Below are 23,974 nucleotides of genomic sequence, written 5' to 3'. Positions count from 1 at the left end.
TGTGAGGAAACCGCCCTCTCCACCAGGAAGCCTGGAGCACATCCTCCCGTACAGCCCTCAGAGGGGACCAACCCTGCTGACACCTTGATCTCAGACTTGCAGCCTGTGTAAATGTCGGACAGTGCATTTGTGTTGCTTAAGCCCGCCAGTGTGTCGTATTTTGTGACGCAGCCCAAGTAAACTGCTACGACCTGTATTTTGAATAAGAAGGAATTCACATGAGACGGTCACTTTCCTGCTTCCCCTGCCTTTATTTTTTTTATTTTTATTTGTAAAAAATTATTTATCTCTCTTAGGCTGCATCGTGTCTAATTGCAGCACGCGGGCTTAACTGCCCCGTGGCGTGTGGGATCTTAGCTCCCGGACCAGTGTTCCCAGGCTTTGAACCCACGTACCCGGTATTAGAAGGCGGATTCTTTACCACTGGAACACCAGGGAAGTCCCTCCCCTGCCTTTAAATTAAGACGTTTCGCTGAGCTTCAAAGAAGAGCCTGTCCTTTTCTGTTAGATTACAAACTTGAGTTTTCTTCTTAAACATTGCGTTTCCTGGTTGTGGTAGATGTGTTAGTGTTGAAAAAAATGGTTGAGAGACTTTAAGAGGAAAATGATTTTACAAATCCTGAAGATGGGTGCCAGTTATCTTGATAAAATTGGTATGTTAAGAGACCCAAAATAAACAGGAGAAAACACAGGCAACTACTTAGGAAATGCAGGATGGGAAAGGCTTCTTCAAGTACAGTGTCCAAGCTGATGAAAAGTATGAAGTGAAAGTGAAAGATTTGAACACAAAATATCTTTTTAAGTGTCTGTATAACAGAATGTGAGAGTAAAAAATTAAGTTAAAAAGATAAAGAACAGGGATTGACAGATACACACTTTTATATGTAAAATAGATAAACAGTAAGGACCTACTGTATAGCCCAGGGAACTATGTTCAATATCTTGTAATAACCCATAATGGAAAAAAGAACCTGAAAAAGAATACATATATTCTTACGTAAATACATGTAACTGAGTCACTTTGCTGTACACCTGAAATATTGTAAACGAAGTATACTTCAATAAAAATAGATAAGTGACAAAGTAGGGAAAATATCTGTATTTAATAGAAATGCAGATACAAAAAGAGAAAGCTTTATATTGTAAATCTCCATATATATGAAGAGATCTTAATGAAAGCAAACTAAAAGGTGGCCATTGCTGCTTCTGGTCAAGGTGAAATCGCAGGGTCCAGGTTTACCCTCCTAGCTTCAACAACTTTAAAAAGGGGGAAATGTATGAAATGACAGTTTTTCGCCTTTTGGAGAGAGGGGTGAGTCGTGAGAGACATCAGCTCACTGCTGGACATCCTGTTCATTGGGATGACTCTGTACTTATTATTCCCTTTTTTAGAGCATTTCCTCAAGACAACTTGTAATAGAAAGACTTCCAGAGAGTGTCCAGGGCAGGGGGCTGGGGAGCCCAGCATGTCTCTGGGCTGGAGGGATAGAGTGAGGTGTTGAGGTGGGCACAGCAGCTGGGGTTCACAGGCCACCCCAGTCTTCTGCTGAGACACGGTCAGTGCACGTGGGTGAGGTGAGAACTGGAGGGCTGGTGGTGTGCTCATGGGCACACTGCCCTTCCAAGGCGCTTCCCAGCAAGGTACTCCGTGTAGCTGATGTCCTTACGTGGTGAACTTGGAAAATGCGAGAAATGCGCCCTGGAGGTTTGCCAGGCTCAGGCTCAGAGGAGGTGTGGTCGCTGTCATTCCCACACAAGCAGCATTTCATCGGTGAGATTCAGGCAGAGGCCACAGTCAGCAGCAGCAAGAACTGGAAAAGACCATTCGTGGCTCTAAGCAGCCACTTCCAAGAGCAGTTTTGGGGAAGCACACATTTTGTGCAGGATTCATTTAATGTGGCAGTTCAGCTGGGGAAATCAGGAATGGGTTAGGTGCTTATTCATTTGCATGAATCATCACTTCTTATTTCCGTTTTTAGAGGATTTCCTCAAGACGCTTGTAATAGAAATACTTCCTCTGTCCCTTTCGTAAGTATCTAAATCTTTTTAAAAGCTAAATCAGTCTCTTGCCAGCATTACAACCCAGGAATGTTTATGTTAAGGACCTGAGAGCTATCTTCTTTATCTCTCTGTCACCAGGGGAGTTTAGGCTAGGTGTTAGGCACTTTCCTCTGAGCTATAAGTACGTGCTTGTCCTAGAGATAGGAGAAGTTGTCTTTCTCCTTTGGATAAAGGGTATTAACTAGCATGGACAACCACCGAGATGACCAGGTGAATTTAGGATGTACTCTGAAAGAATGTATGCCATTTTCATGGTGGTGTCAAGTCTATTCCCATGAGGCAAGTTCCCGTTTATCTTGAGAACCTGTATGCAACAGATTTTATCTGCTGAGCTATAAAAAAAAAGGTGAGGTTGATTTCATTTGCACAAACATTAGTGGTTCACCTGTGGGTGCACAGCACAGTCTGGTTTAATGGTTATTCAACAGTAAAACCGTTTTCTTTATCTCTACATTTGTGGAGAGGATTTTCTCGGTTGGCGAGAGATTTTATTTTTATTTTTATTTTGTGTGTTCGTTAATTAATTAATTAATGAGACTGTGCTGCACAGCATGCGGGATCTTAGTTCCCCAACCAGGAATCAAACACGTGCCCCCTGCAGTGGAAACTAGGAGTCTTCACCACTGGACCACCAGGGAAGTCCCTGGAGATTTTATTTTTACCTTTTCCCCTAGCAGCTTTTAAGGAACCGTTGTCCAAGAACACAGTTATATTATTTCACCCTCAGTGATAAATAGTGATAAATCATTACCCTTCTGATTCCATTTTTGAAAAATGATATTTTTACCTAACATAAACAGTATCCTCTTTAAGAGGTAAGATCCCAGGTATCTGTTTTCTGTTTCCGGTTTGTGTGTACGTTCTGATTTTCATACAGTTTTTAATGCGTTGGTTGTGTAATCTAAACAGCTACAGTTTCTATTTTCTTTTCCTTCCGTGGGCAATATTAGTTTGTGTCATGGCTGGGCATTTATTGTATTCTAGGATTTGAATGAAAGTTGTAGCGTTTCAGTTAAGCGAACATGATACCCTCCTTCCCCTCTCCTGGTGGTGGGGGAATCTCAGATGGAACCCGAAATGTCCCAGGGCCGGGAAAGGACCAGGGACCCTGGAGACCATCACACAGCCCCCACTTGAGGCCACACCTTTCCTTGATCCCTAACAGGAGTGAAGACAAATGGGCAATGGAGTCCCTGGTCCAGGCGGCACACCCTCGCAGCACAGCAGCACTTGAGCGCCAGATGAGATGGAGACATTTCATACGCTCACTATCTTGACGGCACAGAGACTTCTGGGAGGCTTCTGGAGTCCGGGTACTTGTCCCGCGCTGCTGGCGGGCTTTGGCAGGCGGACTTCGGGCGTCCGCCTGCGCAGGTGCGCCTCATGATTTGTGCGTGTTGGCGCACGCGCACCGTCGCCGCCCCGCCCTCGCTTGCTGTGCGTGCCCAGGTCGTCGCTGGCCGTCGTTGCCCCGTCTTGGCCTCTTGCGGGCGAGCATTTCGGGGCCTGCGGGGCGGTGCGCTGTCCGGGCCGGCCGGCAGCCCGCGGGAGCGGGCTGTGCGGGCGAGGGTTCGCGTGGGCCGGGCGGAGGCTGGAACTGTGACCTCCGAGCTCGAGCCGTGGAGCCCGCGTTTGGGCCGGAGCGGCCGGGCGGCCGGCGGCGGTGCAGTGCCCGACCATGTGCAGCGCGGGGCCAAGCGAGGTCCCGGGAGGGACGTGGTCCCAGAGCCGGCTCCTCTGGCCCAGTGGTCTCGGGAGGCGGAGCGGAGGGACCCCGAGAGAGGAGCGCGCCCGAGGAGCAGCCCCCGGACCGGAGCCTCGGGAGCCCGCGGGGCCGGGTGAGCGAGTCCCGACGGGGTAGGTGTTGCGTCTGCAGGCCTGTAGTTGGTTGTGGAGCCTGCGGCCCTTGAAGAGCAGGGCTTGGGGTAGCCCGCCCTGGGCCCCGCGGTAGAGCCACCTGGAGGGTTTGACCGCTTCCCGGAGGTGGAGGGGCCGGGCTGGAGGACAGGGCTGGCTGCTCCGGATGGGGCTCCCCTGGGACTTGTGAGCTCTGGGTGTCCTGGGGGAGCAGGGTCCACAGGCTGGCCGGGACGTGCCGCGTCTTCCCCTCCGTCCAACCCCGATCCTCCACCTCCTCCTCCTCCTCCCCCTCCTGTCGCCGTCTCGGCATCTCGCACGTGTGTCTCGAGGCGCGTCAGCACCTTGGTTGTCTAATGTAAGCGTCCGCCACCCCCCTGGGTTGTGCCCTGTGGAGTCGCCCAGTGTAATCGGTGCAGGATGAGTCTGCAGGGCTTCTGTCCTGCTGCCTCGGGTGAGGAAGGAAGCGATGGGGCCTGAGAAGGGAGATGACTTGTCCTGCATCCTCACCGGGTGTGCACGTGGGGTCGCTCACAGGACTCCAAACTCCTAGGGCAGGTGTTCTGTCCACTTAAAGTCAGTTTTAATAAAAGATGTTTTTGAGCGTCGCACTTAAGTTTGTAAAGTTTGTACAAATCATGGCAAGACTGAAACGCACCTGTGTGTGTCCCTTTATTCTGGGTGTCCTGTGGATGTTCTGATCTAAGTTGTTAACAGACTTGGAAGAGATAAACTATAAGCGTTTTTAAATTTCATATTTAATGACGGAGGTTTATTTTAATAGGATTCAATGTACACTCGCTACGGAAAAATAAAGTATCCCCTCAGGTACCAGAGTCACGTGGGAGTTACAGACCTGAGGGTGGTTGCTCCCTCCTTATTCTCACAGGCCCTTCTGAAGGTGAAAGGACGGGTCTCCCACAGGGGTCTCTTGTGGAGCGCGGGGCGGGTGCTCGTGCACCCCGAGCCACTTCCGTCGTAGCTTCACTGCCTGCGTTTTCCTTCTCCAGGCCCGCCTCCGCTGTCACAGTCCTGCACGTTGTTCCAAGAGCAGCGGAAAATGAATCAGCCTCTGGTGAGTTTTGCTGTTTACGTATTTACCTGCTGCTGTTCTTTTGTGATAACACCTTGGGAGGCGAATAGTTCAAAAGTTAAAATGGGAAAGTAGGAGTAGGTAAAAGATGTGGTTAGACAAAGCGTAGAGGAGCAGGTCAGCACCAAGTGTTTCTGGCAAGTTCTACGTGTAGATCCCAGGATCCTCTTAGAGCCACAGCACAAGCCTCGTGTTCTTGACATTTGTGGCAAAACACCATCCCTTGCTTGACTTACATGGTCCTGCCGAAGCACTTTTGTTCTCGAGCGTTAAAAGGTTTCCTTGAGGATCCCGCTGTAGGCCGCGAGCCTTCCTGAGCGACAGCCCCTAACGTGTTGACATTGGTGCCTTCCTTGTGCTTCCTGTAAGCCGAGAGCGTGCTGTCCAGGGAGCACTCGGTGCATATAACTTGTCTGTTCAGTAGAACACCGTTGTCACATAGGTACATTGTTTTCAGTGCTCACTCGAGGGATGCAATGAGGATCATCTGGAAGAACAGCCTTGTCACCCTTCCAGTAAATTGTGCTCTTTGTCTCTTACAATCTCAGAGGGTCGCGCTACACACCATGCAGTGAGGTCTCTGGCAAAGATTCTTGTTTCCCAGCTGAATTGTATCGTGCAGCCTGCGGTCTTGGTTCTGCCCCTCCACGGAACCTGATCCGGTTGAGGTGACCTGGCATCCAGCATACAAAGCAGTGGAGATTTGCCAGTCGTCACCTCAGACCACTGTCGCCTTGCCATCTGCAGAGTCTGCTCTGTTGGTTTCTGTGACAGATCTCTCCTTGCTGTCTTCCTGACTGATTCTTTCTTCCGCCCTCTTTGTGTGTTGTCTTTTCACCCTTGCTTGGTTCATGACCCTTCAACCCGTCTGATCTCACCCTCTGGTGCTTTTCACCTCCAACTCTGTCAGTTCTCCCACCTGGACCAGATAGATGCCTCTGTCCAGCCACTTGCCAGCATCTCTATGGAGTTTGTCCAAAGGGCACCTCGGATTACTAGATCCAGTAGATCCAGAAATGATTATTTACAGCTCCCCTGCCCCTTGCCTTGTCCTGTTGTCCCTGGTGGCTCATCGTTGCATCATCCAGCCTGTCACCTACCCAGAAAAATGAGTTCATTCTAAAGTCCTTCTCCATCCTCTGTTACCACGTTGTAGTGTGAGGCTTGTTAATGTCGTATTCTGAATGGTTTTTATTCGTTCTCCTTCATCCCATACTTGCTACCATTAAAACAGCTCATCTGTTCATTCCTGTAGTTACAGAAACTTTTCTTCTGTGCCGCTACCTCTTTCCTCCAGCAGCTCAAGTGTATTCTCCACGCTGAGTATTTCTCCTAAAATATTAATCACAGCGTTTTGTCTGCATGTGGGAAGCACTTTAGAGGTTCCCTGGGTGACTGGACAAACGAGGTTGCCGTTCTGCGGAGCCATTAACCATCGAGCCCAGCACTGGGGGGAGGTCGTACCTCGCTGATGATGCGTTTGGATGGATCTGTGGGGTAAAATCCTGATCGGAGAGGCTTAGGAGAGAGGAGTGGGAGAACTGGGTTTGTTGTGGTCCCAACTTTTTCAAGACATTTTGCTGTGACGGGGAAAATAGAAACTGGACAGTAGCTGGGGTAGGAGCTGAGGTCTGGGGAGGATGTTGTGTTGTGTTGTGTTGTGTTTTGTTGTGATGGGAGAAATAACAGTGGGAATGATCCAGTAGATGCGTGTGGGGGAGGGGAGAGCTGCTGCCCGTGGTCCTGGAGTGGGGAGGGGATGGCTGAGCAGGGTTGCAGGTGGGGAAGCCCTCCGATGGCTTCTCTGTTCTCAGGGAAGCAGCTCCTCAGCTGAGGGTGAGGGTGAGGTTGGGGGTTTGAGGGGAGAGCAGAGCTCTGGGGCCCAGCCCCATCGTGACCATCAGCACACACAGTGCAGCCAGCTGGGAAGACTGTACTTGCCTTCCCTGCCTGAAAAGCATCTCCTTTCTTAAATGTGGGAGTAATTACTCTTTGGGGAGCCTATGTAATTACATGGGTGCTTCTCAGCTCAAAGCGAATTGAGTGCCAGTTCTGGCCACGGACATTTTCTTCTCTGCTGATGGAAGGGTCCCCAGAGGAAGTGTCCTGCTTGCCTGGCTCCTGGCCTCGAGGACCCTTCACACCATCTAGTGTTCTGTCTTTTATCTTTGACATAAGCATCAAATGTCTTCAGTTTCTGCATGTGAGATTAAGAAGCAATTCTCTGCTTCCAGGAGCTTCTGTGCTCCTCGGGAAAGGCACTTCACAGACCTAATTAGGGGAGAGGACGGGAATCCTGCCCGTCGATACGTAGGGAACTCCAGAGTGCTGACAAAGCAGAGCCTGCTTTTATTTATTTATTTATTCATTCATGTTAATTTTTTATTTGTTTACTATTTAACTTATTCAGTTTCAGCTGCGTTGGGTCTCTGTTGCTGCGCGCGGACTTTGTTCTCTAGTTGCGGCGAGCGGGGGCTACTCTTCGTGGCAGTGTGTGGGCTTCTCATTGCGGTGGCTTCTCTTATTGTGGAGCACAGCTTCTAGGCATGCGGGCCTCAGTAGTTGCGGGTCGTGGGCTCAGTAGTTGTGGCACGCAGGCTCTAGAGCGCAGGCTCAGTAGTTGTGGTGCACGGGCTTAGTTGCTCTGCAGCATATGGCATCTTCCCGGACCAGTGTTAGAACCCGTGTGCCCACCATTGGCAGGCGGATTCTTAACCAGTGTGCCACCAGGGAAGTCCGAGAGCCTGGTTTGAAATGCATTGTCAGAGCACGTGGCTCAGTGACTCGGGGAAGGGGGACGGCCCTGAAGTGACCAGGACTTGGGTAGCTGCAGAGGTTGGCGAGGCTCTCAGAGCAGCGTGAGGTGGACTGGATGAGGCTCCTGAGGTGCTGGTAAGGACCTCCTTCCTTAGGATGTGGGCCTCCCGTCAGGAAGAGCGGGACGTGAAGGCAGGCAGACCCTGAGGTTGACTGAAGAGCCTCCCCTCTGTGCTGGTTTTGGTTTCTTCCTGTGGAGAAACTGAAACCTTGTAATTGGGACAGTGAGTCATCTGATCAAAAGATGTCATGTGTAGAGACTGTGGACGGCATGAAACGCGGGGTGGGGTGCGGTGGGTCAAGTCAGGGGGACTCTGGGCTCCAGCGCGATGTCCGACAGGAAGGGGCGAGGCCGCGGCGTGTTCCCGCTCATCCTAGGCCCCGGTAAGCAGTATGGACGTTCCCTTGGGGTTTTTCTGAATCGTGAATGAGGTTGAGAGTATTTTCACGTGCTTAGAAGCTGTTTCTTCTTTTTAATTGGTAGACAGTCTTTAGAGCAGTTTTAGGGTTATAGGAGAATCAGAATCGAGCAGACAGCGCTTTCCTATACCCGTCCCTCTGGGTTCCCCCCCTTGGTAACATCTCTGGCCTGTGTGGCGCGTCATCTCAGTGACGGATCGGCATTGACACCTAATTCTCCCCTGGAGTCTGTAGTTTATATCAAGGCTCACTCTCTGTGTCCTACTGTTCAGGTTTGGACAGGTGTGATGACCTGCAGCCACCACTGCAGTGCCACCCAGAACCATTTCACTGCCTGAAACATCCCTGGGGGCCACCTGTTCACCCGCCCAGTGCCCCCAAGACCCCGACAGCTGCTGGTCTTGTTACTGTCTGTGTATTTTTGCCCTTTCGAGAATGTCACGTAGTTGGAGTCCTTCATTCTGTGGTCTTTTCAGACTGGTGTCTTTCTGTTTTTATATGAAGGGCCTGTTCATGTCCACTGCCCGTCTTACTGCCCCAATCCTTTCCTGTGTTTTTTTTTTTTTTTTTTTTTTTTTTGCTGTGCGCGCGCCTCTCACTGTTGTCTCCTCTCCTGCTTCGGAGCTCAGGCTCCGGACGTGCAGGCTCAGCAGCCATGGCTCAAGGGCCCAGCCGATCCGCGGCATGTGGGATCCTCCCGGTCCGGGGCACAAACCCGTGTCCCCTGCATCGTTTGGCACTGGAAGGCTTCCAGAAGCCTCCCCCTTCCATTGCAGCTGAGGAAGCAGCTCCTCAGCTGAAGGTGTGGGTGAGGTTGGGGGTTTGAGAATAGGCAGTTGGAAGAACTCCTCAGTCTGGAAGACACGATATGGGAGGGAATCTGAGTAGCTCATGTAACGTGTGTATATTTTATTCACTAAATCTTGAGTTAGCTCTTAAGATTGAGAAGAAGCAGCATTAGGGAATAATAAGCGAGCTGTCCTCCACATCCTAAGACACGGTACCAACTGAGACTATAAATCTGCAGGTCCAGATTCATTCACAGATGGTAGGCTGATGGGAAGCTGTTAGCCAGAGTTAGGGGGTTAGGGAGCAAATCCCCAACTTAGATTCTGTAGAGGGTAACAACCTGCCTCTCTCATGCAGGGGGAGATGGAATTCTCAGCTCAATGCCTCAGGACTCCGGTCCATTATCATGGCTGTTGTAATCTGTTTCTGAAGTGGTCTTTTCTACAACATTGGAAAAAGTGACTGCATTATCCTGAACATTTTTATCAAGTAACAAATCAGCTGATATAAATGCATAAAGTTGGCTGAAAGCAGGCCAGGATTTCAAAGCCCCTTCGGCATGTCTAGGTTGGGCACACGTCATGGAGCCTAAGAGTTTATTTAGATGGGGAATCTTAAAAAGCTGCGACTAAAAGTGACCATGAAATCATCCAACTTTTAAGTTTGAAAAAGGCTCATTCTTTTTCATATGTAAAAAAGCATTAACTGAGTCATTAAACGAGCTTTTAAAAAAGCCTCCTGTCAAGAGAGTGACAGATACAGAACTTTAAACCCATGCCTCTGGGGCCAGTGCTCTTTCTGTCATAAAATGTTTCTCCCTAACATTTGATGAATCAAAACACACACACACACACACACACACACACACACACACACACACACACTTAAGACCCAGTGTTCACACTCTTCAACTTGCTTTCAACCATATGGAAACTTTATGGATTGAGTCTTTCAGATACTATTTCAGAGCAGAGAAGCCAAACGCTATTTCTCTCACCTGGCTCCAAGCCCTGTTTAGTCTTCTCCAACTGGGTGTAATTATTCACTAGGGATCTCACCTATTGTTCAACACTCAAACTTGTGATGGCCATGCTGTGGACTCCATTGTCTTGAGAGGAAAGTTTACACACCAAAACATTTGGGTGGGTGAAAGGAACACAGGGGAGGAGACTAGAGGAAAGGTATCGGTAAATATGTAGTGAGTTGTTGCTCTTCTACCTTGATTATGCCTGAATGGCTATTTTTATTAACATGAGCTTGTGCTACATGCCTGATGCATGACACACGCAGACTCCCTTAACTTAGAACATAATTGTGGCACATGTATCTCTAGCTACAAATATAGATACCAAAGAGCCTAAGGAGCTCTGAGAGTCACATACCTTCATTTATTTTTTTGACTTTTTCTTTTTTTGTGAGAATTGAATAGAAATAAAAGCTAAAAAATATCCCTTATTCACCTAGCAATTTCTTCTCATCTTCCTTTTCTCAGGTAACATCTCTAGGAATCCTCCCATACCCAGGAAAAGATAGTTTCTCCTGCTCTTTACAATCAAAACCCCCTGGGCAACCCTTTCTCATACCTTTTATAGTAGAGTGTTGAATTGTGGATTTACTTGTCTGAATCTTCTTGAACCTGTGAGAAAATTGAGTGCAGGGGCTGAATCTTCCAACAGTGTATCTTCCAGTGCCAAGCACAAAAGAGTCAACTAACATGTAGCTTTAAAAAAAAAGTATCTTGGGGCTTCCCTGGTGGCGCAGTGATTGAGAGTCCGCCTGCCGATGCAGGGGACACGGGTTCGTGCCCTGGTCTGGGAAGATCCCACATGCTGCGGAGCGGCTGGGCCCGTGAGCCATGGCCGTTGAGCCTGCGCGTCCGGAGCCTGAGCTCCGCAATGGGAGAGGCCACGACAGTGAGAGGCCCGCGTACCGGAGAAAAAAAAATTATCTTGTACATATTGTAAGTGTTCAATACATTTGTACATCAAATACATGAAATAATCAAGGCTGAGAAATATGATAGGAAAAAATTAATATTAAGGAGGATTTATAAATGAGTAGAAAGGGGATTTTAGGGAAGAAATCATGATTTAAGATTATTGGTTTTTTTTAACCTGGTATATGTTGTGGATTGTTACAGAAGAAAAGGCAGTTCAATACTTTGAAAATGTGTGAAGTCTATATTCATTAGTTCATCAGCTAAAATAAGGTGGTATGCCCATAGCTGCTCATCTTTCAAAAATTTTCATAAATGTCAACTTGTTGAAAATATTTTTGAAACTAATTTTTCTTTACCTTTTAAATTCTCTTGGAATTAAACATGGTGATTTACCACTAAGACCTTCAAGATGTATTAATTTATTTAGGCCACCATAATAAATTTGAGAGAGTCTTTGTACAGAGATGCATTTTAAAAAACACAGTTAATCACCCAAAAGTAATTTATAAAGGAATTCAAATTTTAACCATTACTCATAAAAAAAGGTGAAAAAAGGAATTAAATTCATAAAAAGTTGAACATTCCTAAATCTTTATCCCCCTACTCAATTTTCTTGTAGTTCACAGTGCTGCAGAATTCCTAATGCAGAAATCCTCAATTATATCCAGCACTTTTTGGCTTTTCCCTTTTCTTTACAAACCCTCCATTATTTTCTTTTTCTTTTTTTTAAATATCTTTTTTGGAGTATAATTGCTTTACAATGGTGTGTTAGTTTCTGCTGTATAACAGAGTGAATCAGCTATATGTATACATATATCCCCATATCTCTTCCCTCTTGCATCTCCCTCCCTCCCACCCTCCCTATCCCACCCCTCCAGGTGGTCACAAAGCACTGAGCTTATCTCCCTGTGCTATGCGGCCGCTTCCCACTAGCTCTCTATTATTCTGTATTTGGTCGTGTATATATGTCCATGCTACTCTCTCACATCGTCCCAGCCTAACCTTCCCCCTTCCTTGTGTCCTCAAGTCCATTCTCTACGTCTGTGTGTTTATTCCTGTTCTGCTCCTAGGTTGATCAGAACCATTTTTTTTTTTAGATTCCATGTATATGTGTTAGCATACAGTATTTGTTTTTCTTTTTCTGACTTACTTCACTCTGTATGACAGACTCTAGGTCCATCCACCTCACTACAAATAACTCAATTTCGTTTCTTTCTATGGCTGAGTAATATTCCATTGTATATATGTGCCACATCTTCTTTATCCATTCATCTGTTGATGGACATTTAGGTTGCTTCCATGTCCTGGCTATTGTAAATACAGCTGCAATGAACATTGTGGTCCAAGACTCTTTTTGAATTATGGCTTTCTCAGTGTATATGCCCAGTAGTGAGATTGCTGGGTCGTATGGTGTTCTCTTTTTTAGTTTTTTAAGGAACCTCCATACTGTTCTCCATAGTGGCTGTACCAATTTTCAGTCCCACCAACAGTGAAGGAGGGTTCCCTTTTCTCCACACCCTCTCCAGCATTTATTGTCTGTAGATTTTTTGATGATGGCCATTCCGACCGGTGTGAGGTGATACCTCATTGTAGCTTTGATTTGCATTTCTCTAATGATTAGTGATGCTGAGCATCGTTTCATGTGTTTGTTGGCAATCTGTATGTCTTCTTTGGAGAAATGTCTATTTAGGCCTTACGCCCATTTTTGGATTGGTTTGTTTGTTTTTTTGATATTGAGCTGTGTGAGCTGCTTGCAAATTTTAGAGATTAATCCTTTGTCAGTTCCTTCATTTGCACATTTTTTCTCCCATTCTGAGGGTTGTCTTTTCGTCTTGTTTATGGTTTCCATTGCTGTGCAAAAGCCCCATAGCAGTATTGTGAGTGTCACGGAAGCAGACTTGGGTCCACTTATCCACGTGCAATAAACCCAATCTACTGACACTGGGTTGTGGTGAAAGAAAGTGCCGTGTTTTATTGTAAGGCACCATACAAAGAGTCCGGGACAGCTAGTACTCAAAAAGCCTCATTTTCCTGATGGGTTTCAGCAAAGTGTTTTTAAAGGCAAGGTGAGGGAGGGGAGTCCCAGGGTATGTGATCAGCTTGTGCACAGTTCTCTGTTTGGTTGATGGTGAGGTTCCAGGACAGTGTCACAGGGGTTAACGTCATCAATTCTTCAGCTCCAGTAGGCCTGGGGGCTGTGTGCTCATGGTCATTAAGTAGTTAACCTTCCATTTGGTGGGAGTTTTAGCATCTGTAAAGCAGGAAATGTACATCAAATACTGTTATCTATGTACTTCAGAGAGGAGCTAAAGTAGAGGATAGGGGGGAGGGGTCTATCCTAGGAAGGCCCCATAGGGTCCTCCTCTGTTACATGAGCCCTGATGTTCTTTCCAAAATCCTCTTAAAGTTGAAGACAGACAGATTGGGTTTCCATTTTTTTGCTACCAAAAGCATCCTAACTTATACACTTGGCATAAAAATACTCTACTAATTTGGTACCTGCTCAGAGATCTTGCTCAGGGCTGTACACAACTCCAGCTTGTGTCATTCACATTGACATTATTATGAATGGTACCCACTGGAGTTGTGCAGTCCCCAACTTTCATAGTTGTAAAAGGCTGTGCTGCTTTGTATCTGCTCATCTTTCCAGCTCCCCTTCAGTTGTCTTACATATGTGAGCTACAGTTGAGTCAGTTCCAACTACTTTTGCTCTCCAGAGGAACCATGGTATTACTTGGGCTTTTTGTGATCACTTTGTTCCCAATGCCAAATACAGATTCTTCACAGTTTGTTCATCTGACAGAGTCGTGTTTATTTTTTGATGGTCTTCTCAGCTATCACCTTTACTCTAAAACTTTTCTGGTCACATCATTTTCCTGCCATAGACCCTAGGCACTCATAGTAAATGACTTTATCAAATGTAAACATAGCACTTTGTGTACATTTCTATCAATGCATCTCATGATGGTTTTATGTTAGTCTTCTGTACTGACCTATGTGCTTTTTGAGCAAACAGATTTTTCTAATTGTGGCCTAGTAGAGGAAACCCTAGCACACAGCAGATGCTTAAAGGACTCTCTCTTTGTGGACTGTTTATTGTATTCATTAACACTCATAATTCACGGAATGAACCAAATCATTTAATATTTACAGTTTTCCACAGCAAGATCTTTTTCGACCCACCGCCTAGAGTAATGAAAATAAAAACAAAAATAAATAAATGGGACCTAATGAAACTTAGAAGCTTTTGCACAGCAAAGGAAACCATAAACAAAATGAAAAGACAACCCTCAGAATGGGAGAAAATATTTGCAAACAAAGCAACTGACAAGGGATTAATCTCTAAAATATACAAACAGCTCATTCAGCTCAATATCAAAAAGACAAACAACCCAATCAAAAAATGGGTGGGGGGCTTCCCTAGTGGCGCAGTGGTTGAGTGTCTGCCTGCCAATGCCGGACACACGGGTTCGAGCCCTGGTCTGGGAAGATCCCACATGCCACGGAGCAGCTGGCCCCATGAGCCACAATTACTGAGCCTGCGCGTCTGGAGCCTGTGCTCCGCAACAAGAGAGGCCGCGATAGTGAGAGGCCCGCGCACCGCGATGAGGGGTGGCCCCCACTTGCCACAACTAGAGAAAGCCCTCTCACAGAAACGAAGACCCAACACAGCCATAAATTAAAAAAAAAAAAAAAAGAGCTGGTGACAAGTACATGCGCCGCGACAGCGCGAATTGGAGAAAAAAAAAAAAAACCTCAGTAGGTTACCAGAGTAATTCAAGGTAAACTACAAATAAAGGATAATTGAGACAGAATTTTGAAAAAAAAAAAAAATGGGTGGAAGACCTAAATAGACATTTCTCCAAAGAAGACATACAGGTGGCCAACAAACACATGAAAAGATGCTCAACATCACTAATCATTAGAGAAATGCAAATCAAAATGACAGTGAAGTATCACCTCATACCAGTCAGAATGGCCATCATCAAAAAATCTACAGACAATAAATGCTGGAGAGGGTGTGGAGAAAAGGGAACCCTCCTACACTGTTGGTGGAACTGTAAATTGGTACAGCCACTATGGAGAACAGTATGGAGGTTCCTTAAAAAACTAAAGATAGAGCTGCCATATGACCTAGCAATCCCACTCCTAGGCATATATCCAGAGAAAACCATAATTTGAAAGGATGAATGCACCCCAGTGTTCACTGCAGCACTATTTATAATAGCCAGCACGTGGAAGGAACCTAAATGTCCATCAACAGAAGAATGGATAAAGAAGATGTGGTACATATATACAATGGAATATTACTCAGCCATAAAAAGGAATGAAATAGTGCCATTTGCAGAGATGTGGTTGGAGCTAGAGATTGTCATACAGAGTGAAGTAAGTCAGGCAGAGAAAAGCAAATATTGTATAGTACCATTTATGTGTGGAATCTAGAAAAATGGTAGAGATGAACTTATTTGCAAAGCAGAAATAGAGTCACAGATGTAGAGAACAACCTTACTGTTACCAAGGGGGGAAGGGGTGGGTGGGATGAATTGGGAGATTGGGACTGACATATATAACTACTATGTATAAAATAGGTAACTAATGAGAACCTACTGTATATCACAGGGAACTCAGTGCTCTGTGGTGACCTAAATGGGAAGGAAATCTAAAAAAGAGCAGATATATGTATATGTATGACTGATTCACTTTGCTATACAGCAAGAAACTAACACAACATTGTAAAAGAACTATACTCCAATAAATATCAAATAAAAATTTTAGAGTTTTCAATCCCCCATTATCACATATACCCAGATGCAGCAATATTTACTTCTTCTATCAGTTGCCAATGTCAACTAAAAAAACCCAAACAATAGCAGCATAGTAAGGAGAAACTTTACTTAAAAGGGTAAGTGCGAGGAGGGGCCTATTGCAATTGGGGGAGGAGAACTATTGCATTAGGGAGAATGCTGTGACCCTAAGATCTGCAAGCCTCTCAGTGGTTAATCAAAAGGGGTTTTTCTTCTCTTGAGAGTAAGTAACAAGGGTATTAAGTGTAGGGTGTGGGAAAATGGGATAAAAGAGTAGCTTGAGTGGATGGTAGATCAGAGAATATTTTACCCTGAGGTCAGATGTTCTTAGGAGAGATTATCTGTTGACTCAGTCTGACAGTGTGTCAGAGTTCTGGAGCCTGGAGGAAGGAGTGAAACTTTACAGTTTGATTAATAAGCAGTTTGTTCCAATTGATTAGTAGGAATAAACACTTCAGATGATAATTTATGAGACCAAAAAAATGGCAATTTGGAATATCTTTGTCTGGCATTGCCACAGGTAAACAAGAGGAGGCATCTGTGGTGGTTCTTAGGAATAAGCTGTTTTCCACAACACAAAGGGCAGAGGGATATCTTAACTTTTGCTGTTTTCCAGGATTCGAGGGCTCAGGTAAAATTCCACATTGTCACTAATAATGGTTTTCAGTATCGAAGGACACAATTAGACTGTATAAAACTTTATTTTCTTTTGCAGTGGTCATCACACAGCCAAGCAAATGTATCCACTTGTTAAATTTAATTACCTTTTATCTTAGAGAGTTCCCCCAAATTAAATAGGTCGGAAATTTTTATAAAGAATCAAATATTGCTTTCCTGTCTGAAAAGTGTGGACTGAGTATCAGAGACTTATCAGATTCCTTTCAAGCTAAAGTCACCTTCATTCACTTGATAATACTGTAGAGGGCACAGTTGGACTGAAACAAAGCTTGAGTGAAAGAGTGTGAGAACTTTATTACACCTAGCTAATATCCAAATGTGTGCTGTCAGTGATTCATATCTGCCTTTCAGAGCAAAGGTTTTTTAAAAAATCTTTTTGAAAGAGGGTTTTCTTATTTGTCACTTTACTTTCTTTTTAATTAATCCTAACAACATTTCATGTGAGAAAGTGTGTTTGAAGAGATAGAATTATAAATGAGTCCAGCATTATTGTTATAGTCCCTGTATTAAAGTGTTACTGTAAGCTAAGGCAAGGAAGTCAAAGATAGTAGATTAAGAGAAAACTGCTGGGGAAATGAGCAAGCATTATTAAAAACAAATGACAGGTTTGTATTACTCTACTGGAAGTAGCATATAGTAGTGGAAAGACTAAGGAATTAGTTGGGCTATCCGTAAGCTATTTGAAGCACAGCTTTTCCAAAGCTAAGTAAAGTTTTCTCTAATCATCAGCTAATTTGTGGTTTCAAAATCCTGTAGTGTTTTTGATGCAGTTACCACCAAAATGAAGCATGCCCTTCTTCCTAATGGTCTAGTCCTCCCCTTCCTTGTACTATATGTGCAAAACAAATGACATATACGAACTCTTTATGTTCTCTTTTCACCCTGCTTTCATTCCACATTGCACCAAGATTTCATTTTCCACATCAGTAATGGCTTTATAATTTCCAAATTCAGAGGTTTTCCTTCTGTCTCATTTACCTTAAAATCTCAATTGCTTTTGATTTTTTGCTCCTCACAGATGACTCTTATCTTTTTGCTGTAATTGTGTTGACTATGTACTACCTGTTACTCTTTTCACATATTTAGCAAATCAGTTTGTTACTTTGAGTGCTTCTTTTTGATTTTTCCCATTCCACTATTTTGGGAATTCACCATACCTCTGTATTTTGTGTGCTGGTTCTCCTCTATCAGACTATTGATTCAATTTTATGTTTCCAGCTAAAACCTGCCATTGGATTGGCTATTACCTCAGTGGGAAATGGCTATGGTATCCATGTAATGTACTCTCACTAAAGCCCCAACTTTGTATTGCTAATTGCCTTCTAAATATTCATAAATGGATGTCTTGCTATTCCTTGAAAGATAGCTATTCAAAATCATTTTTCTCTCCAAACCTAGTCCCTCTTTCTGATTTTCTCATTCTTCTATCTCTGCCATAGCCTTTAGATAGAAAAACATTTTGACTGTTTTTTCAACTAACACTCTGTAGGCTCCTTGCTATCCTCCTAGGCCAGGTCTTTGGGCCAAGGTAACTAGTCTCTGGATCCATTAGAAAGTCCAAGGGGGCAGAATTTTCTTTATGCTTTGTTCATTAATGTAGCCTAATCACAAAGGATGATAACTAGCTCAATTAATATTCATTAATAAATGAATGAGCCCAAATACCCAAAGTTAGGTTCTCCTATTATTTATTTTACATTAATTACCAGATGAATATTTATTTATTTATTTATTTATTTTTTGCTGTACGTGGGCCTCTCACTGTTGTGGCCTCTCCCATTGCGGAGCACAGGCTCCGGACGCGCAGGCTCAGCGGCCACGGCTCACGAGCCCAGCCGCTCCGCGGCATGTGGGATTCTCCCGGACCGGGGCACGAACCCGTGTCCCCTGCATCGGCAGGCGGACTCTCAACCACTGCGCCACCAGGGAAGCCCCCAGATGAATATTTTTAATACCACTTTTGTATTGCTGCTTTTCTGATCAGAAACTTCATTGAGTCTATTTTGTCTCTTTTTTTCTGACTTTTAAGATTGTCCATTTTTCTATTCTAAGGAGGTCCTAAGAAAATGAATTAATGTTGTGGGTAAGAGTGAAGGTACTGGAGTTAAACAGCCTGAGTTTGATTATTGTTCTTTCATTTACTAACTGGGACAGGTATTTAATTTTTCTGTGCCTTGATTTCTACGTCTTTAAAATTGAGATAATGATCACTGGATTGATGTTAGGATGAAATAAGTTAGTGCGTCTTAAGCACTCAAACAGTGCCTGGTATTTAATGAATGCTCAATATGCATTATTATTATTATTATTATTAACCTCTACATTTGAAAAGCGTCTGTACAGTCAGTGACATCCAGATGTTTAATAGAACATATCCCATCTTTCAAACAAAATTTTACATGTAATCCCAATAACTTTATGAAATACAAAATAAGTGTGGCTTTGATTATTTGTACCCTCCGCTCTTTCATAAACTCATAAATGTCCTTGACAAAATCCCCAAACTCCAAGAACTACAATTTAAAAACCCCTGGTCTCAGTAACTTTTTTTCTTTTTTTTGAATATTTATTTTTTTGGCTGCACTGGGTCTTAGTTGTGGCATGCAGACTTCTTAGTTGTGGCATGTGGAATCTTAGTTGCAGAATGTGGGCTCTTAGTTGAAGCATGCATGCGGGATCTAGTTCCCTGACCAGGGATCAAACCCAGGCCCCCTGCATTGGGAGCACAGGGTCTTACCCACTGGACCACCAGAGAAGTCCCTGGTCTCAGTAACTTTTGATGTAAGTATTTACTGATTGACTAAGTCATGTTGAAAACCATTAGATTGTAGAAAGAGCAGGCATTTAAATAATACATCTATTATATTGCCTGTCTCAAGTGAGGGTATTGTAAGACAAGGAAGTTACATTTGAAAATATTATGTAACACAGACAATTTATATCTATTTTAGTAAATTTAGATCAAAGGAATAAACTTTTTTTTATAATAAATGAGGGGTAAGTTTGAATTACAAATCATACTTAAGGAATCAAAGTGTTGTGTTATTATAATTGTCATATATAGAATAAATTATTTGCCCTTTGAGCATTTGGAGATGACTTAAAACATTATTTGTTTCTGAACTAAACCTAAAAGATGTAAAAAGCATTTTCTAAATGATAATATTGATATTAACAATACTTATCCTTTTACTTTCAACTCTGTAAGCTTAGTAAAACTTCAGTCTTTATTGATATCCCCATATCTAAAAGATATTTATCTCTACTGCTTAACTGGAAATTTTTTTTTTTTTTTTTTTTTTTTTGCTGTACGCGGGCCTCTCACTGCTGTGGCCTCTCCCGTTGCGGAGCACAGGCTCCGGACACACAGGCCCCGCGGCCATGGCTCGCGGGCCCAGCCGCTCCGCGGCATGTGGGATCCTCCGGGATTGGGGCACGAACCCGTGTCCCCTGCATCGGCAGGCGGACTCTCAACCACTGCGCCACCAGGGAGGCCCTGGAAATTTTTGAGAAAAAATTAATTGATGTTATTAAAAGAAAGGTGTCATCTAAAATTATACTGTCTTATTCTTAGAAAGAATTTGCTGAGTGATCCAATGAACATCTGACTAAGAGTCATGTACTCTTAAAGGGGTTGAGAACAGGTTCATGAGATATTTGAGTCCCTTCATTTTACAAATGAGAAAAATATGAGCCTGCTTAGCTAAGGAATTTACCAAAGATAGATGATTGCATATTAAATATTAAGAAGTATTAAAATCTCTGTTCTCAATCCAGTACTCTTTCCACCATTTGGAAAATTAATCATACAGTCTCAAACATCAAAATATTTTTTCCTATATCCAAAAGAGAACAGAATGTCATGTTTTAGAATCCAGATGTCATATCAACTTAAAAAGCAACATAAAAAACAATTGTAAAGTAAAACTTTGGATTAAGCAGATGATGACTGCTTGATTGGTAGTGGCTTATACTGGAATATAAAGTAAATCAATAAGCAGAAATACTGTAGTCATCTGTTTTTCTGAATGTCAATCAACAGAGCTGTTCTAAGAAGGATTGAGAAATAGCAAAAGGCTGGTCTTTCTCCAATCTGTGGTTGTCTTTATTGAACTCATTTTCTTTTTACTTGCCCTTTTTGGTGCCTCTTATCTCTGTTCTCTCCTTCTCCTACCAAAACTTCTTCTAGGAAACTTGTATCAAACTTGTACTGAAATGTAAATGGCTTACAAGCCTTAAGGTGCTGCCTCTCCCAGGGAAGTGTGAGGAGTGAGATTTAAGAGGGGCAAAGAAAGGTAAAGTTACAGAATGTATATCTAAATATGAAATTTTAAGCATCAATGAGGAAGAGAGTAGCAGTTTTAAATTGTAGGAGGACACACTTCCCAGTGATTTTAAAACCATTGTTAATCTCCCCAAAGAAATAAAAACCAAACAGACAAACAAATATGCAACAAATATAACAGCCAAACACAAAAACAAAAATAAAAAACCCCAAATTAATGGGACTTGACTATGTTGAAACTGAGATTAATATGTGGAGTATTGATTTCTCTAATAAGTTGAGTCCCTCCGTCCATGAACATGGTATATCCCTTTATCTAGGTATTCTTTAATTTTTCTGAGTATTGCTTCATAATTTTGCATATAGAAGTCTTCGTATCTCTCATTAGATTTATTTTTATGTGTTTCACTTTTTAGATATTACCATCAGGAGCATCGTTTTCTGAATATCCTATTTGCTGTTGGTCTGTACAAATACAATTGATTTTTAAAAATATTGACCTTGGATTCAGCAACCTTGTTAAATTATCTTATTCAAATGGCTTACCTGTAGAATTTGTTTCAAATACCATAAGGATTAAAAGATCAATTCTCTAAAACAATGTAATAAATCTAAGATTTCATACAAACAGTAATGTTTTTAAAAATTCATACAGCAAAACTTGACAGGAAAAGAAGAATAAATATGTAAATCCACAATCATCGTGGGAGATTTTAACACAACTCCCTCAGTAGTAGGTAGAACAACCAGCCAAAAGTCCATGGAAGATTTTTAACACAAATATCAAACTTGATCAATTTGAAATATATAAAACGCTCTATGCAACAATGATGGAAATCACACTTTTAACAAGTATATATAGACTATATTACAAAATTAATTATATGGTTGTACATAAAGCAAGTCTCAACATATTTCAAAGACTGAAATACAATAAAATATGCTTTCTGACCATTGAGATGTTGAGTTAGAAATCAGTAACAAAAATTATTTTAAAATAGATCCAAATGTTCAGGAATTAAGCATTTTACTTTAATAATCCACAAAGAAGAAATCACAATTAGCATAAGAAAAGCAAAATTTTAGCTATACTCCCATGGTTTATTACATATGTGTGTACTCTAACACCATCACAGTTTCCCCCACAAGCATATGCACTAACAGAGTTTGTATCCTATCTATCTAGTTTCCTTTAGGGTCTGATAAGGCCAGTTGAAGATGCTTACTAAATGCTAATTGGGTGTATCGGCAGAACTCTTGGTTTTAAGCAACATGATATGACTTAGATAACTTTAAGAAAATGAATTTATTACAGTGATACAGAGTAGCTCACAGAATGGTTTGGAGAGTCAGAGAACCGTGGGTCTAAACTATCAGCCAGGAGAAATGTCTAAACTTATTTCATGGTCTGATGTGGTGAAGACGAGATTGCCACTACTGCTGGATTACTTGATTACTCTGCAGATTGTAATGCTGAGCTCACAAACACAGAATTTAGATGCTGCTGGAAAGAGGGTATTGCTTCCACTAGGGTTCTTTTGTGTGACCAGTATAGACTCTACAATTACTGTTTTCCACTCACTCACTGGCAGCTTTTAATTGTAAATCTGGGGCATATGCATCCAACTGATAGAATTCCGTTTTTGTGCTAATGCCCTAGTTTCAAAGGAGGCTGAGAAAACAAGTACTTGAGATGTTTAGCTTCTATGGTGAAAGGTGGATTTGCCTCATAAAGTGGGAGATTCCTAAAACATAGGGAATGGACAAGGTTCATGCAATTTATCTATGACTTTCAGGCAGACATGGGTCTTGCCAAGACACTTTGGATAGTCTCTTTACTGATCTGTAGGTTCTCTGAGCATGATGTCATTAAAATAGAGGATAAGTGTGATGTCAGAAGGTCAAGGTCCCTATGAACTAAGCTGTGATGTAGAATGAAAAAGTTGAGACAATATAGTGAAATTAATACTGCTGCCTTGTGATTTGCAAGCAAATTGTTCTGATGTTCTCAGCTTTTTAGAGTAAAGGAATAAAAGCATGTGCCTAATAAATAACTATTGATTACTTAGAAAGCAAAGCAGGTTCCTTAGAACCTTACTGATTTGTTCTAGTGAAGAGACCACATATAGAATAATGGCCTCAATTTGCTGTCTCTAGCTGATCAAATTTATAACAGTCTTCTGTTTTACTCCTGAATACTCTGACTTCTACACTAGACAAATTGAAATTTTAAAAGGGAATATGATAGAAATCACCAGCCCTGAATTTGTAAAATCTTCAGTAGTGAAACTAATCACTGTGATTCTCTTAGGGATTTAATCATGCTTTTGAAATATTATCATAATAAATAGAGGAAGCTCTTGGGGCTTTTATTGAACTCTTCCTAATAAAAATATTATTCCCTGAGACATGCAGCCAAGATGGTGATTCTGCTTGTGGCTGAGTGTACTACTTTAATGATATACTAAGAAACTAATGAAATATTTATGGAATTTTGGGGCATCCTACTAGTCCTACTGGGAGGCAGACTTAAGTCAAACTGCCATTTATCATTTCATCTTCATGTCTCCACCCTGACTAGTGGAGAATAGTGGTATCGAAGGTACCAAGAATCAATACAGGGAAGGGTAAAGAGGTTGGGATGGGAAAAATTGACTTCCATTTTCTAGGTAACTCTTCTTGGCTAAGTCATTACATGTCTCCAATCATGGCGAAAGAAATGTTACTATATATCATAAAATTGACTTCTCTTTAGAAAGATGGCAAGTGAGGGTTGGAGAGTCCTTTCTTTATTGGAATCTACCATTATATCCTCATCCCACTACAAAGAAGTCCAGTTCTTTTTCAGTCAATGCCCCATTCCAAGATGCCAATTAAACTCTCATAATAAAGCGGTCATCAGAATTAAATGTTTAGTGTTATTCTATCTCAACCTGTGGATGCAAGAAGTAAGACTTTTATCACATTCACAGAAAGTTAATGATATTTTGGCATTATCTTGAGCTGGGAATTTAAGACTGGAATATTACATTCTTATTACATTGGTTTATCCTGTTGTCTTTATTTTTAATTTATTTTATTAATGTATGAAAAGAAATTTTATTGTGGTAAGAAAACAATATGTGATCTACTCTCACATTTTTAAGTGTATAATACAGCCCCTGGCAACTATCATTCTATTCTTTGTTTCTACGAGTTTGACTATTTTAGATATCTCATGTAAGTGGAAT

General features: G+C 42.7%; 1 protein-coding gene across 8 annotated transcripts in view; it reads left to right on the top strand.

The window, feature by feature from the left end:
* Nucleotides 1-23,974, top strand: part of LOC132493385 (forkhead-associated domain-containing protein 1-like) — a 202,853-nt gene that overhangs the window by 80,164 nt on the left and 98,715 nt on the right. For 6 of the 8 annotated variants that reach the window (XM_060103858.1, XM_060103856.1, XM_060103847.1 and 3 more), the window contains exons 1-2: nucleotides 3,725-3,899; nucleotides 4,929-4,993. In XM_060103858.1, coding sequence (XP_059959841.1) covers nucleotides 3,740-3,899; nucleotides 4,929-4,993 — 225 coding nt within the window. In that variant the 5' untranslated portion in view covers nucleotides 3,725-3,739. Of the gene's footprint in view, nucleotides 1-3,226; nucleotides 3,375-3,724; nucleotides 3,900-4,928; nucleotides 4,994-23,974 lie in introns of those variants that run through there. The other 2 variants (XM_060103849.1, XM_060103857.1) reach the window with 2 other exon arrangements.

This window comes from Mesoplodon densirostris, chromosome 7 (assembly GCF_025265405.1).
Source record: "Mesoplodon densirostris isolate mMesDen1 chromosome 7, mMesDen1 primary haplotype, whole genome shotgun sequence".
In the NCBI taxonomy this organism is placed as follows: Eukaryota; Metazoa; Chordata; class Mammalia; order Artiodactyla; family Ziphiidae; genus Mesoplodon; species Mesoplodon densirostris.
Note: the sequence above shows the minus strand (reverse complement) of the source record. Positions and strands in the feature narration are given on the sequence as shown.